This window comes from Anopheles coustani, chromosome 2, assembly GCF_943734705.1.
Source record: "Anopheles coustani chromosome 2, idAnoCousDA_361_x.2, whole genome shotgun sequence".
In the NCBI taxonomy this organism is placed as follows: domain Eukaryota; kingdom Metazoa; phylum Arthropoda; class Insecta; order Diptera; family Culicidae; genus Anopheles; species Anopheles coustani.
In genome coordinates this window covers 84,830,055-84,846,211 of record NC_071289.1, presented here as the reverse complement: position 1 = coordinate 84,846,211, position 16,157 = coordinate 84,830,055, and the positions used below count along the sequence as shown (strand labels likewise).

At 47.3% G+C, this 16,157-nt stretch overlaps 1 protein-coding gene across 1 annotated transcript in view; it reads left to right on the top strand.

Moving 5' to 3' along the window:
• Nucleotides 1-16,157, top strand: part of LOC131262306 (supervillin) — a 46,505-nt gene that overhangs the window by 22,994 nt on the left and 7,354 nt on the right. Inside the window, exon 3 of the mRNA XM_058264280.1 lies at nt 11,063-11,570. Coding sequence (XP_058120263.1) covers nt 11,063-11,570 — 508 coding nt within the window. The remainder of the gene's footprint in view (nt 1-11,062; nt 11,571-16,157) is intronic.

Here is a 16,157-nt window from a genome sequence, read left to right as displayed (position 1 = left end):
AGTCCCCCTCGAGAGGAGAGCACACACTACACTCCTTGAGCTTGTCGTCCGGTACACTGTTCGTTCACTCACTGACTATTAACCAGCCCACTGCTGGCCACTGAATGTTCGCCTTTCAAACGCTCAAGTCCATTTCCCGAGAACGACACGGCGAGGCTATCACCTGACCAGAAACGGCACGTCGGTCCTCCAATGTAACCGCCAGGTGTCTGGCTAGCAATTGGTCGCGGTTTCGTAACGTGGTCGTACTTTTATGTGACCACGATAAACAACCTAAACCCGCTTTCGGGTGCTAAAGCTCGAGACCGACGCGTGTTTGATCCACCGAGCCAAGCCGGGACACGCCCGGGGGCCCTGGACGCATTCTCGAACGGGTCCCAGCAGCAACTATCAAGCGCGCACGTCGTTGTTCTGGCGCAGGCATTTAATCAGCACGGCGGTACTGATAGACTCCCCGTGCCCGTGCCATTTGGGCAGAGTGAGGTAAGTTTTTGGACCCCGGTCAGCGAGTAGCGCGACCGTGAAAGTCGAACCCACGGTCGGCGGGGCACTATCTCTCACCCTTTTCGCGGCGATAGTGCACCGTTTTCTTGCCGCCTCAGTAGGTTTCTGTGTCCGCGGGGTCCGGCTATCGGACGGATGGATGGTATCAGGAACGATGGTAAAGTTCTCGGCTTGCACCGCACTTTGCCATTCCTGCCGAATCGCCCGTCGGTCGTACCTGTTTCTTGCTTTTCATTGCACTTCTAATCGGCGCGAGGATGTTTTCGGTGGATCGTATTTTGTTTGTCATTTACGGTCGTTCGGCAGTGAAGGGACATGGCCTCACGTTTGCGGATTCGTGGCTGATATAAGAAAGGGCTAATTTTACAGGCCCTGGTTCATCGCCACCGAGCAATGGCTTTCGTTAACAGTCGTCCCAACAGAGGTTCTATAAATTCTCATCCAATAATCCATTTTAGTTACGAAGAAATGGAGTCTTCATACTTAGAATTCATCAATCCATTATTCAATCTTATCTCTCTTGAAGCGTTCCATCATGAGTTACATAAAGAATCGAAACAACAACACATCACGATCAATCATAATCCCCACCAGCTAGGTTGGTAGTTTTTGAGTGACTTTATATCTGACGTATGTGACCGGGAATGAGGTCATCTATTAGTCGGCTCGTGTGACACTAACGATTGATCCGTGCCAGTATTGCAATCTTGCTCGGACCGATATGCCGTTCTTGGAAACTAATTGAACTTCCTGAAAATTGCACCAGATTCCTTCTTCCCATTGCTGCACTTCACTATGTGCAGCAATTTGTGGACACCATGTTTCACTTGGATGGTCCCCGGATGCGATAAAATATTACTCAAACGACACTCGTAAAATAAACGTTTTCCTCTTTCTCATGTAGGCAATCAGAAAAGCTTTAAGTTCTTCTCTTCCAGCCTCAAACTTCTCTAGAGATTAGGATATGGTTTATGTCCCCATCGAATACCATTTCCACTTGTGCGGGATCCCCTTTGGACCGGGGCCTCGGAACTCGTCTAGCTTTTATCAAGTCCTTCACACCAGAATGCACTTTTCCGGTTGCTCCTCCACCAGGCTTGGGTCGGCGAACGTGTTTGATGTTATCGCGTGACCTCTTCTGTTTTTTTTTTTTTGAATCTTCTGTGGAGGAGTCGCTTGCGGCGACGTTGTCGTCTGCGCGGCGGTTGTGGCCACGATATCTTGTGGCTACGATAATGGATTGGTTTGTTATGGTTTGATGATGGCGGATGGTTGAATTTGTTTTTTTTTGTCTTAATTTTTAAACTCACTCGTTGCAATGCGCGTAAGTTCGTGTACTTTTCCCCCGGCAAATCTCGTCCGTTATGTTTTTCATTGACTGAATTCCAACGAGAAAACCAAAACAAAGCACAAAGTAAATATTTAGCAAGATGGTTTTTTGTTAATTGTTTTCCTCCGATTAAATGCTTCGCGATTAGCTTAACTTTTCTGAACCTCAACGAACCTACGCTAAGTTTTCGTTTACATTCATGACACCACATCACCATTGGTCTATGTTTTGGTTCACGCTTATGTATGAAGCTCGGTTGCGGATAGTTCATGTGGTCGGCCATTCAGTTGCAATGTCCAGCTTTAGGAAATAAATACCGTCGGAGATGGGGTTGCATCCTTCGACCGATCCCCCGTCCGGTTCGAGTCGTTATGTAGTCATCGCCATCCTCAAATATCCTACGGGCAGAATGCATACCCGGCCCGAGTTGTGGTCGATGGTGGGCAATAAAATTCAATTATCATTGTCACACCTGCATCGGTGCAGACGGGTCGCATTTCGGTTAGCCGTCACATTGATGACGTTTTAGAGCTGCAGGGAAGGATTATGGTCAGAGACGAACTCTACTCCCATCAATCCGCAATGCCGGCTACTTTTGGTGTAGGATCCCTCGCCCATTACTCAACTCACTCATGCCGGAGCTGTATGTCTGTGGTCACAAACCCCATTGCAGGCGTGTGATCTAACAGTGTGGCAAATTGATTTGAGTTACGGCACCGATGTGTTGCAGCTGCTACCAATATTCTCTCACACACACACACACACACACATCGGAACCGGACGGTCCGGTCGGAAGTTGATTAAAGAACGTTCCCGGGAAGGACCATCCCCATACATATTTTAGCAAACCCTTTATGCCTGCAGGAGATCGGAAAGTAAATTCCCATTAATACCGTAAACTCCGCTGGCTCCTTTGCCTCTGTTTGCCAAAATGGTGAAACGCTGGTACACCATCGCCTGTGTTCCGATGGTCTGGGAGAGTGTCCAGGGTTCCTGGGATTCGAGTGCACACAGACAGTGCGCTTCTCCGGTGCAGAGCTGCACTTTATTTATGCATCTGTCTGAGAATGGAGTCTTATGAATTAAAAATTATCCTTAAGTCACGACGGAGGCGAGTGTCTGCAACAAAGTAAGAGAGCGTTACTTTGCAAAAGCTCCGTCCGAAAGTGCAAAAATGCCCCTTGAAAGTACACTCTCTCCGACCAAACCATATGGGGGGCTGTCGGTAAAAAAACGGAACTAAACCTGAGTGACTAAGGCGATCATTAAAAGGATGTCTTTCACCGTTGGTAAGCTGTTTTTTTTCGGTCCCTTCTGTTGGCAAAACCTAATGCACTCGTAATGAGCCGAGGGACACCAAAGCTTATTCCGGCAAGAAGCTGCGAATAACGTGCCATGTTGAGCCTGTCGGCATATGGACACCGAGCCAACACTGGGCAGCTCACCCTCCGATCGTGCGCTTAACAAAAGCCCCGAAACCGGAAAGGATAATTAAGCCTTTCCCTCCCAGGAGTCACATTTTTTCCCTGCAAGCCGTCCGTTTGGGTTTTTTTCTCGTTTTCCTCGTCGGAGACACGGAGAAAATGTGCGCCCTTAAGCACGGTTCTTCTTGCTCATCAGAGATAGGGCTTTTTCTTCCCGTGAAACACCACGGGTTGGTGGAACAAAAAATCATCCCATCATGGTTCATGCAGTCACGAAGTCCATCGGGTGATAAATGGAAGGTAACTTTGGCCTTTGAAGCTCGCGTCCGGGGGGAAAGCAATGCGGGGCGGCCGTAATTGAGCTTCAATGAGGTGCATTTTTCATTTTCTTTCCGGTTTTTTGCACGAGAACTAATCGTGTTTTTAGTGGAACTTACTTACCAAAGGATGAGTTATTTCTCCGGCGAGGTAAGAGTGACGCGACACATGCATCAATGTTATGTTCCGTGCCTTGGCAAGTGCAGCTAGTTTAACGCTCGGCACTGTAAAAGATCAACGACCATAGACAACATTTTTTGCAGTAATGTGGCTACGTGTGCCAGACAACGTTCTCCGTTCTCTACCGCGGAACATTTCAATGGTTCAAATATACATGTTTGTGTCTGCAAAGAAGACGACCGACAGAACCCGGAGCGCGTTAGTTCGTGGGAACACACAGTGGCAAGAACTTGGAGAATCCTTTTTTTTGCATGCAGACGACGTATGTGTGTATTTGCTTCGTTGCCGTCGCCCTTTTTGTGTCGAGTTCCGTTCCGTTCGTACGTGATTACGGTGCGCTTTTCGGATGAAAAAGCTCCACGAATCCCGGTGTCCGGCTGTTGCGGGTGGATGCAACATTGGAATGCATACCGGGAATGCTGCTGCTGTTGCACACGCCGAGAAGGGAAATATCGATCCGTCTGCGAGCGGCCAATGCACCGCGCCGGTTCAAATGCCCGGAATAAAAATGGCGCCCACCGGGGATGGATGCTGGTGGGGGATCGCTTGGGAAACGGTTTCCGTTCGCGCTCGATGGAGCGCTTTTTTACGCGCAGTTTAAAGGAAAAGGATAAATCACCCAAGGGACTACCAATCGCCGTTTAAGTGTGGTGAAAATGTGGGCGTTTTTCGTTGTGGAAGTTCGGAAGTTAAAAGATGGTTTCGTAACTGTAACCCCTTTTTATGACAGTTGTCTTCGGTATGGGAGAAAGTTATCGTTTAAATGGCAAACATTTTCTGTCGGCAGTTTCGCCTGTTTTCATTTTTCATAACTCATGCGAGCGAATGCGTAGCGCGCGGTGTAGGTCAAAGCGAAATTAATCTTCCATTTATGAAATGTGCAGCAATGCATGGGGATGCACATGGGAATGTGGGTGGAAAATTTTAAATAAAATTCAATCAATCCACCGCGTTCGACGGACGGTACCGACCATCAATCGACAGCTCGTTTTTCCCCCGTTCAGAAATATTTATGTTTCATTTGGATCCATCCGTCAGCGGCGGATTGTTCGAAGGAATGCAGGGAATCCTTTTTTTTTATTTCAAAAGTACGACAGGTTATCGATATTCGGTGAATTGTGAATCAATGTGAATATTTTTTAATTAATAAAAGCGGTAGATTGTGTGCTGCTACAAAATAACACTAACTGAATCTTTTAGACAAAGCCATCATGTTCACCAGATTAGTTTTTCCATCGATAAACATTTCAACCACATCTGCATCTAATCGGGAAATTTTAGAAAAAAATCTTTGTTGATCGTACATAAAGATTTTATTTAAAAAAAACACGTTCTGAACTCCATTTCATCGTCTCGAATGCTTCCCGGGAAAAGATCCGAGAGCTTTGCCCTCTCTTCCATTGGTTCATTCATTCTTCGGGTGGAACGGCATCTGGGTGCTTTAAATTTGCTCCTTCCCCATACCTAGAAACCGAAACCTGACAGGCAAATCCCGATCAAAGATGCTCGCCAGTTTCGAAACTCGTTAATGTTTTTCCTTGAGCGTTTAGTCGGAAAACTTTGAACGCTTTATGCTTAAGAGGGTGCCCTCTTGTGCTTGTGTGTGTCGGAGAGGACTATGCTTGCCACTGACACCAACGGGGATGGTTGTGCCGTTTTGGGGGAGTTTTCATCTTCAAAACAATGAACTTTTCCCTCCCCAAGTGTGCACGACCTGCGTTCAGTTGAATGGACTTGGGGTTTTTGCTGGTGACTTTTAAAGGAAAATTTGAAAAAAAAAAATCAGTAGAGGATTATTTCTTTATGTGACATAGAACTTAGTGCTTCCTTGTGCAACTCGTATCCGCCTTCGGGGGACGTGTTGATACTGCAGACAATAAATTCACACTCCCAACACCCTTACTCTCCGGCCACACCATCCCTTGGGCGCTATCTCTTTGGCATCGTGAGCCGGAAAATCCTCCCATTTATAAATGAAACCCAACCGGTGATGCATGAAAATAGAGAAGTTACTTTCACGGATCATTGGCCGCTTTTGTTGTCTATCCTATGGACAACTTCACACTTTGTACAATAGCTTTGCCTTTCGCGATATTGCCAAGACTAACTTGCTTGTGAAAATGTGTTTCTCCTATTGTATTGTTTTGTAGATATAAGAAGAATTTTAGTACTCTTATTCTAATATGGAAACTGGTTTGTTCTTTTATAGCTGTTGAGTATTGTTTTGAACTCCCTAGGTTCTCCTAATGCCTTTAATATGTATTCTTGTTCTGTTCAAGTTGTTCATTTTATTGTTAAGTTTAAAAAATATAGAGTACATACATTTATACATTTAACATTTTTTATTTTACTGTAAAATCCTCTGAATTTTTAAATCGTAAAAAAGTGTAGTAACCTTTAATTCGGTTGTGGCTCTAATTTAAGAAGTTCTGTTCTTTAGTTAATGCTTCCTCTCTTTCTGTGTAAAGTGGTTCGAAGAAGAATCTCTTATTCGTCGGTGGTTAGAATATGAGTAATGTAAGTGAGCATCGTAAGTGATAGGGAAAACATCTCCATCATTCAAAATAATCATCATTCAATCAACAGGTTCAACGACGATCGCTTCCCATTCCCAATCCCATTCAAATTGTTCTACGTGCACGTATGGATTTTCATTTTCCTATGTCGATTGGTTCAACATCCGTCTCCCGGGCACTAGGAAACACCGGCATGGGATGGTTTGCTCAGCGTAAACATACAACACTCATACTGACGAAGTACTTTTGCGGGTGCTTCCCGACGAGTAGCACTTCTAGATAGTTTTCAATTCCATTTCCGGCGTTTCCAGTGCTGCTGCTTGTTTCCCGTCGGCCTCGATTTGTATGCCATCTTTTTTTTCACATATTCTGCTTCTTGGTTATTATGGAAATGTGTTCTAGGTAGCCGGCATTCAGTGAGGATATATAGAGATTTCAAACTTCCTGTGCTCCATGGCCCAGAAACGTTTCCTCCCCCCATTTATTCGTCCCCATCCGAGCAACAACATTGAAGCATCCATTCTCTGAAATGAAACCTAGCACAAACACACGAAGGTGTACAACACACTGTAAGGGAAGAAACTTTCCTACCGTTTCGCGAGCACACCTCTGCTGACACAGAGGTAACGACGGGCTGAGGTCTCGAGTTGTCCCGTCACTGTCATCGGTGTAAAAATCGTCTCACTCCAGAGACAACGCGAACTGGTGGCCGGCAATGAACCTTTCCCCTTAGGGTGCACACAGCACCCGGACGTGCCAAATGTCACCGTTGGCTGATGATGGGTTTTTATTTAGAACACATTTTAATTGAAAATTTAAAGCAAAGACCGCTTGCGGATGTTTTTTGTTCCGCGTTCCATGCGCGCTCCGTTTTCTTGCCCTCTGCATGTCACGTTTTTAATTTTTGTGAAGGTGTTTGCTTTCGGGGAAGGTGTTTCAGTTCGATGGAATCGACTATGGGACGAAGAATGTCATTATGCAAATTGGTTGGATCGCATCGCGTTCAACGGGGAATGCTGTTTTACATTCATCCGGCCAAGACTTGTGATGAAGAATACAGCTAAGAGATTAAATGTTACACTATTCGTCACAAGCCAATCGATAGTTTATTTAATTTATGCCTTTTCGCATTTTACAGAGGATTGTATGTGAAATCTTTCGTTAAGAAAGAAAAGTTAACGATAGTAACATAACATAACAATTCAAAGGTGATGTTTGTTATGAGATATAAAGAAAAAACTCATGAAAAATTATTCATTTCTGCGTATCTTCCAATCGATTTTTTTTACAAAGGTTTGATTTTCTGCGTTTTTCTGCTGATAATGGAACATATCATTTTTCGGCAACTGCCAATACTGTCATGAAATAAATGTCATCACCCACTTCACATTCCTATGTCGTCGGGTTTACTCCCAAAGGTATTGAAATACCAAACTTTCCTTGATTTACGACCGGTACCCTACAAAAAAAAAAAACGCACCGAAAGAGTATAAAAGATTCACATGATTTATATGTATTTGTTTTGGTTTGAGAAAAGAACCACACGCGATATTTTGGTGTTCAAATATACGACCATCAGGTAACGCCCTGATCTGATATCGCAGCATACACCTCCTTCGGCACGGTGTAAGTAATGGCTCTGCAGTGTAATTTTCACCTGAACGTGTCGGGAATCTATTTACTCGCCGGGGGAGATGTAGGTCCACCGGAATGGGCCGTTGGGAGCTGCTGGAAATTGGCGGTATCTGCATTGCGCGCTTCAGATGTACATCTCAATAGATACGACTCTACTCGACTGTGTGTTGGACAAATAGTGAATTCAACAGCATTGAAATGTGGTTCGTCGTCTTTGAATCCTTTTTTGGGGGTGCTTCATGCTTTCGCAATTTCACTTTTTCCGGCACGTCGCGCAACCATCCCAACACCCAACATGGAGCGGGCCGAACTGGACTCTCGGTTGGCATCCAGGGCAGTCCTTTCCCTTTTTGCGTTCGCGGTCGGTCGGTGAATTACTTTTCACCAGCTCTTGGATGCTTATGGTGGTACGCGCCCAACGTAGCAATTGATACGGTCACACTCGTGGGTCAGTTTTATGCTCCTCCAAACCCCACCCATCCGTGTGGGGGGAGGGAAACCCAGGCACTCTGTAGATGGAATTGTAATTGCATCCATCAAATGGCCTCTCCGACAGGTGGTTGCGACGGACGCGATGGGTTGAAAGAAAAAGGGTCCCCTGCATGTGAAAAGCACGCTTCGGTTCCATCGCTGGTGGTTTCTTCACCACAAGTGCATTGTGAAAATGCAAGGTGAGTGTGTGTTACGAATGGTGTCCAATTTAAGTTCAAGGCTTCGCAATTTCCCTCCGAAGGCGGTGGGCCCCAATGGGAAGGAAAGGTAAAGGGGCAGTAAAAAGCCTCTGGTTTCACCGTGTGTGGTAGGGTTTGCATATTTCTTTCTCTTCAGAAACAGAAACACACACACACTCCAGAACCGTTGGCTAATGGGAGCAAACTCTGCTGTGTGCCGGAGACGATGACAACGAGCTAAGATTGCACAATTAAAGAAAATTGACCGCAGAGAAACAGGAAGTTGATGAGCCATCGGTTGTTCGGTGGGGAGGAGGGGGTAGGTGGCGATGGTGGTTGGCAGCGTGTGTCCGATGTTTACATTGCGCTTAGGTTGCACCCCAAAGGCGATGAGCGCACGCATCTATTTCCCTTTACGTTGTGCGGGAATGCTGTCCTTTTTTATTTGTTGCTGCAGTTTTTTTTTCCTTTAAGAAAAAACAATGCGCGCTTTGCTTGTCGTATGTTTTGCTTCGACTGCGCGCGATACTGCGTAATGGAAATGTTCTATGCTGGAATGCCACCTACCTTATAATTAGGGTGCTATTTTCATTCTCTATACCGTAAATGTGTTGTAGAATGATGGATAGCATTAAGAACGTTGCGTTCCATTTCTTATTGTTCGCTGCAACATTGTTTGATGTATGAATTTCTATGTTTTCGTTTACTTTATCGTGCCATTTTCTTTTTTTTTTCTTCTGCACCTTGAAAATGTGCCCCCTCACGATTAGAGAAAGGCACTACGCGGAATGTGCCCGCCAATTATGGTTAGTTCTATTTCTCCTGTTACTACACAGATCCCTTTTGCTAAGAAATCGTGACCCGCTGGAAAGTCCGGCCCTCTTTGCTGGAAGCCTTTGCCCACCTAGTCAATAAAGCTAAATCATCGATTAATGTGCCGTTATGGGGCGCATAATGAACCTATCACTTTCTGGAGATTGGTCGTGCGTTGTCGCGTGTAAGCGAAAACCGTCGAAGCACGTCCACCTTCTTGACCCTGACCGCCCTGATATCGGGCATCCGAGAAAGATGGAAGGGGAAATCGTTACGACGAACTCCATTTCCCTTGCTTTTGATGCCTTGGACGCGGGAGCTGCGTGTCTTGGCCGAGCGCAAAACCTATGAGTCATCGTCGCCATCTCCGGTGTGTTAGGTTTTTTTTGTTCTTTGCTGACACAACACTGATTCATCCGGATTGAAAGGGGTACCACTCGAGGGATGGAATAAGCCGAAGAAAAACATTGATAACCAGCAGATAAATTAATGGAATGTAATGGAAAAACTGGAGCCGATGGAAGGGCGTCCCTTTGGGGGGCTAAGAGTTGTAGGTGACAGAATCGTTAACAACACATCCTCGACATGTGCGACATGTGCGTGATCACCGATACGCTGTTTATGATTTACTGGCCAGTCGACACACCGTTCCGACACACGAGCAGATGACGAGTCGGGAGTGTCGTGGAGATTTTGGACCTTGAATCATGCGAAAAGCAAATTCCAAGCAGAACCGGTCCCAACCCGTCCATGTCGCACACCCATACGTCAAACGGGGCGCTCGCAACATTGGATTGCATAAGCATGAACACAACACCCCCCACCCACCCCCTACCATCGGGTGGCACGTGTTGATCGTGGCCCATTTTGTGGCATGTGTGTAGAGAAGTGTGCCGAAAAAGAATGGAAAAGTATCACAATCCAAAGCTAGTAGAAAAACATTGTGACCGTAAACATGCTTTCAATCACGGAATTTCAAAACGTACCATGCAAGCAGCAATGGAAAGATTTTAATCTAATTGGTGTGCTTTTTTATTTGTCTTTATTTGTGTCGTCAGTTTGTTCTCATTATTAGCACCCCTTTATTTGATTACACTTTTCACTTGTTTTGTCAATAAAATGCCATTGGACAAAACTGCAAAACTGAAAGGAAAAACCTCCTTTCATCGCCAGTTTTACATTCAACCGACACCCGTTTTTAATTTCCATTATTGCGCGCTCTGGTAGACAAAACCAACACGAATGTGAAGGTGCGTGATAACAATCCGTATTTCGTACATATTGTTCCTGTATTCTGGACAAATCCTTCAGGTCCTCTTCCGCCGATGAACCGCCACTAATGAAGAGTAGAGTAGTTCATTTGTGTTCGGGCTTTGAAGTTGATAAATTATCCTGCGAAGCGAGTGCAGAAAATAGAACCGAGCAGAACTCTTTGATACTGTTGCCGTTTTTTCCGCAGTCTGATGCGATTGATGATGAGGAGAGACTTTCATCTCGTGGACGTAGTGGAAAAGTTATTTCTCAGCCATAGTTAGTTTCAAGATTGATAAACTGGGGAATAGTGTTGTCGTAATGAAAATGGTTCACTCTTGGTTTGACTTTTAATTTCTTCTATCACAGCAAGCCATTTACTAAACATCCGCTTCGTTGCTTTCTTCTCCTCCGTTGCAGGTTCAAGCAGCAACAGTTGATCAAAAGCAAAAGCCAATCGGAGCTGGCCACCTTCGTACCGGCGTCGGCAATCATCTACCACAACACCGCCGACAGTGGCAGCCCGAATGCACCCGCACCGTCCCTGCTGACCGGCAGTGGAAATAATGCCTTCGTCCCCGGTGGCAATGTACCACCACCTTCCCTAGCGGCGGCACAGCAACCAGCCCTAGCGACCGGTCTGTTCCAGCGGGAGCAGAACAACAATCTCGGCAACAGCAGCACCGGCTTCGGTGGTACGCCCTACGTCGTCGGCCAGCGGCAGGAAGAGGACCACGGTTTCCCGGCGTTCAGTGCGCTGCGGCGCTGCTTGACGGAAGAGATGCGGCCCGATCAGGACACGATGGTGAAGAGCGTCTCGATCGCCGAGCGTTTGGCGGCGCTGAAGAAGAGCGGCGAAGACGACTGGCGCAAGCGGGTTTCCAAGAAGGACGTCCCCGACGACGTGCGCCGGGAGAATCTTGTCAATGTAAGTACACACAAGCACACCGTGCTGGCGAGAGGTTACTTTTCAATCAACCCGCAGCTGCTAAATTGGCGTCGTGGGCAGTTGTTTGCATACCTTTAGGCGCACCCTGTTAAGCTAAAAGGCGTGTAGTGATGTGAGAATCGAATGAAAATTAAAAAGATTAAAATTTTAAAAAGATGTGAAAACATTTAAATCAGATTCTCTGCGTTTTGGGGACTCATAAATTATTCGTCGAGAGATTCATGAATCTCAAAGGCACGACAACTGATGAAAAATGATCAGCCAAAAATGGGTGGCGAGACCCTTTTTATGTTTTTTTTTTTTGTCGCATGATCCACGCCAATGGAAAAGTCGTGGAGATTCTCGATAGATCCATGAAAGATTCATGAAGATTCATGCGGATTTCGAAAGATTCATTAAGCTTTGAATATTCGAATTCTTTGCGTTTTAGGGATTCATGAATCTTTCGTCGAGTGATTCATGAATCCCAAAGACACATCATCTGACGAAAAGCGATCAGCCAAAAATTGGTAGAAGAACCCCCTTTTTCGGGTCGCATCGTCCGCGCCAGTGGCGATCGTTACAGATCCATGAAAGATACATGAACATTCATGAAGGTTTCGAAAGATTCCTAAAGCTTTGAAGATTCGAGTCCACAAAGATTCATGAATCTATCCGAATCAATCTTAGGTGAATGATTCATATGAATGTATCTCGTCAAAAGATACATTAGGCACAACACTAGTCATTTGTGATCCTTATATGAAAATCTGAATTATAACCCTCTTTTGAGAAGCTCCACAAATGTAGTGTGGGTGAAACATAAATGTGGTCGAGTATGTAGTGTTGCACTGAAAATAGTGTACGTTACTTCATTACTAAGGCGAGTAAAATGTTTTTGAATTAGTTGAGCTTTGAGCTAGCTCTCTTCACTTCGCTCCCCCTCACTCTCAACTGACTCATGCCAGAACGAGTCACCATTCGTTTCTCCTTCCAGCATCCTTTATCTTTCCCTTTAGGCACGTTTGCGATTCATCCACCACCCCGCGAAAGAGGGAAAAGAATTTTGATTATCCAAATTCAAACCGTTAACCTTGAACTTCACCTCACAACTTCGCATCCGAACGCGATAACCTGTTTCTTCTTGTTTTCGGTATACGTGCGCATACATTTATTTTTATGCTCGCCCCGCTGTTACATACCATTACGAACCCAATCTGGACGACTTAGCGATGCTTCTACTCTCTATGTCGCACGTCTTTTATCTGATCTTTGAAATTCTCTGTTCCTCCCCGTACATGGCTCCCCGCCCCAAATGATATCAACCGGATTATTGTACGATTACCTTCCCCAAATTAAAACACATCAAATTGAAATTGCATATGGGAGACGGCTTTTGCGTTGACAGTTTGCATTTTAATCGCCTTCGGTAAACTACGAGATCCGAACGGAGGGTCCAGGCGAGGTGATATTTGATTTTTACTTGGGCGCCCGTTGGTTTCTTTTTGAGGAGTTTACTCTTCCCCGCTGTTTCGCTGATCTGCGCGATCGTCGAGCACTGTAAGAACTCTAGAAGGCGAACGTTCTGGTCCTCCTCCCCCCAGAGTGTGTACGTGATTAGCGTTCGCTTCATTCTTTGCCCTTCTTTGGATGCTTTTGCATTCAAGTACAGCCCAGTGAAGAGTCGGGTCGGGTGTGTCCGAAAAGACAACAAACGATTGCATTCATCTTCGGGTGGGAAAAACAACCGAATGGGAACGCATCCCGACGAAACCCCTTTTCCTTTCGACTCCAAAGATGATCAATGGTAGTTCTTTATAGTCGCTCTCGGACCAAACGTTAGCGGAGGCGATTACTAATCGCATCGGGTTTATTTTCTTTTTTGTGCAAAGTGCGCAATTTGTGATTCGTATGTTTTTTTTTTTGCCTTTGCTTTCTTAAATCGCAAACCGAAGCCGCGGGGAAGCGTGAGCCTCTCCACACGATATACGGTGAAGAAGAAATCATCGCGCGTGAAAGGCGCATTAGGGCGCGAGACATTTGCACCTTCACTTGCAGTTTTTAGCCCGAGCACCCCTGATAAGATAAGCGCACTAACAGCAAACCAAACAAACCACACGGGGAGCCGCCATTTATCAGTGTATCTCCGGGGAATCGATCTGTGAGAGTGACCAGCCAGGGGGGGGGGGGGGGGGGGAGGAGGCAGCAAGTCCGAGTGAGGAGGATCATCAATCAGCAATCATGTACACAATGCGGCACACACTGATCGAGCGAGGAGAGAGTGCCGGGAGGAATGGAATGACTGGAGCTTGATGATTACTTCACTGACGGGTACGCCACGGCATAATAGTAACGTACATCCCCCCCTCACCCGCTTCTTTGAGCTTCCCGCACGTCCGCTGGTATCAGGGATCGTCTTGGCTTAGGCAACGTCTTGGTGGACGGCTTTTGTTGTGTTGGAGTTGCTGCCAGCATATCATCAAGGAACGCGCACTGTGGTGGTGGTGCTGCCTGCGGCTCCACTTTGCGCCGCCGGGCCAAACACCGAACCGCACACAAACGCGCCGATCGCACAGATTCAACCGCCAAGAAGGAGTTACTCTGTGTGTGGTGAGACGGTGGTGTGCGCCAACCTATGCGCCGACTGGAACGCGCTCCGCAAACTGGTTCAGTTGTATCCTGTTCGCGCACGGACGCTGACGTGCCGTGAGGTTGTTCGGTGGAGAAAAGAGAAACAGCGTTTGGCGAACACAACAAAGCGCGTCGACGGTGACGGAGATTCCGCCTCGCTTAATCAGCGAACAGTGTGCGCGAGTGGCAACGACGGGTGACGGTGGATTCCTTCGGGCAGACGGGCAGCATCATGAATCACCCACTGGCCAGAAGCAGTGTCGATAAAAGCGTCCAAACCAGCAGTTACTGGGAAACGGCGCTCGAACTACTGCTGACGCTCGGTACGATTCTTCACTCATTAGTCATCCCGCTGCTGGTGGCGGTTGGCGTGCAGTTTGTGGTGCAGTTCGTGGCCCGCGTGCGACACGAGGCCGAACGGCAGCTACGGCGGCACGCCGAATCACTCGAGCGCGACCGGCTGCGGCTGATCGAGGAGATCAAGAGCGATCTACTGAAGACGCTCAACAAAGGTGTTGGAGGTGGGGGTGGTAAAGCATCTTCGGACAAGGCCGTGGGGATCACTCTCTCCAAACCACCAAACAGCACCAACGCCGACGAAAGTGTGTCGAATGCGCTGCCCAACGGGGCGGGTGGTTCACCGACGAGAACTCCCGGTAAGACCATCCCAGGTGGGTTGACGGTCAACAGGTCGCGGAATGAACCCGGCAGCAAGGCCCCAAACAGTCGCGATGCCGACTGGATGCCTCGCCGGCTCGATCGGAAGGAGTGCAGTAACATTGTGAACGAGATTATCTACCAGATCCAATCGGGTACGCGTAATTCTGGGGAAGATGGAAGCCGACCGCAAGGCGGTGGAGGAGGACCATTGTCTGGTGCTACAAAGGGAGCAGATTCGCGTCCCGGTAATGCCGAGGATTCGGCCATACTGCGAGATGTGCACAGGCGCAACGTTGTCGCGCGCATGAAAACGCTGTTCGAGCAGCAACAGAACCATCCCGTGGACCTCCAAAGCCAAGTAAAGCGGCCACCGGCGGAGCTACCTCTACGACACTTCAGCAGCGTGGTTAACATACTCCGGCGAAACGAGTCCCACGGTTCCTCGCGCTCCTTCAGTACCAGCCTGGAGAACATTCGGGCACAGAGCTCCTCCGGTGGTGGTGGTGTCCAGCAGTTCCTCAAGGCCACCTCGGAGCCACCGACCGTGATCCGGTTGCGGCGTCGCATTCGCTCCCACCAGAGCCTGTCGGAGTCGGTGGAAGACATCCTGGAGTCGGAGCGGTTCTCCAAACGGCTATCGCAGTACTCGATCAGTGATCTGCTTGATGAGGACAACCATCGAACTTCGATTGGCGAGAGTAAGTTACCTTCTGTGTCGCCACACGATCGCGTCCAGAAAGGTCTCAAGACATTGTCCACTTTTTCGCTGTCGGAGCTACTGCAGGACGACGAAGCGACCGAAACCGTCGATGGAGAAGAAGATGAAGTGGTGCTACGGCGGTCCGCACAGCAACATTCTAGTCATCAGCGACCGCCCGCCGCCTATCGGAACGCCGTCGACAACATCGAGCAGATACTGGTCGCCGAGAACCTCTCGAAGGACTACTGGAAGTACTCGATATCGAACCTTCTGGAGTTTATGGAGGAAGACGACGGTGGGGTCGTGTGTCTGCAGGAGTACAGCTAGAGCGGCCTAGCTGGCATAGATTTCTTTATTTTTTTATTATCTTATATCACCACACGGAGACCGCGTCGATATCGTCATTCTCTTATCGGGCTGACCGGCGACACCAAGTCGGACGTTTTCGCCGAGTTCTCGTAGTGGTGCAGTGTTGTATGACGACGACGATGGCAGACTTTAACTATGCCCCGATCGATGTGTGCTATCGCACTTCTTGACTGCAGCTAGATACTAGAAAGCGCTTAGTAAAACGAACAACAATTCCTAGCCCTATT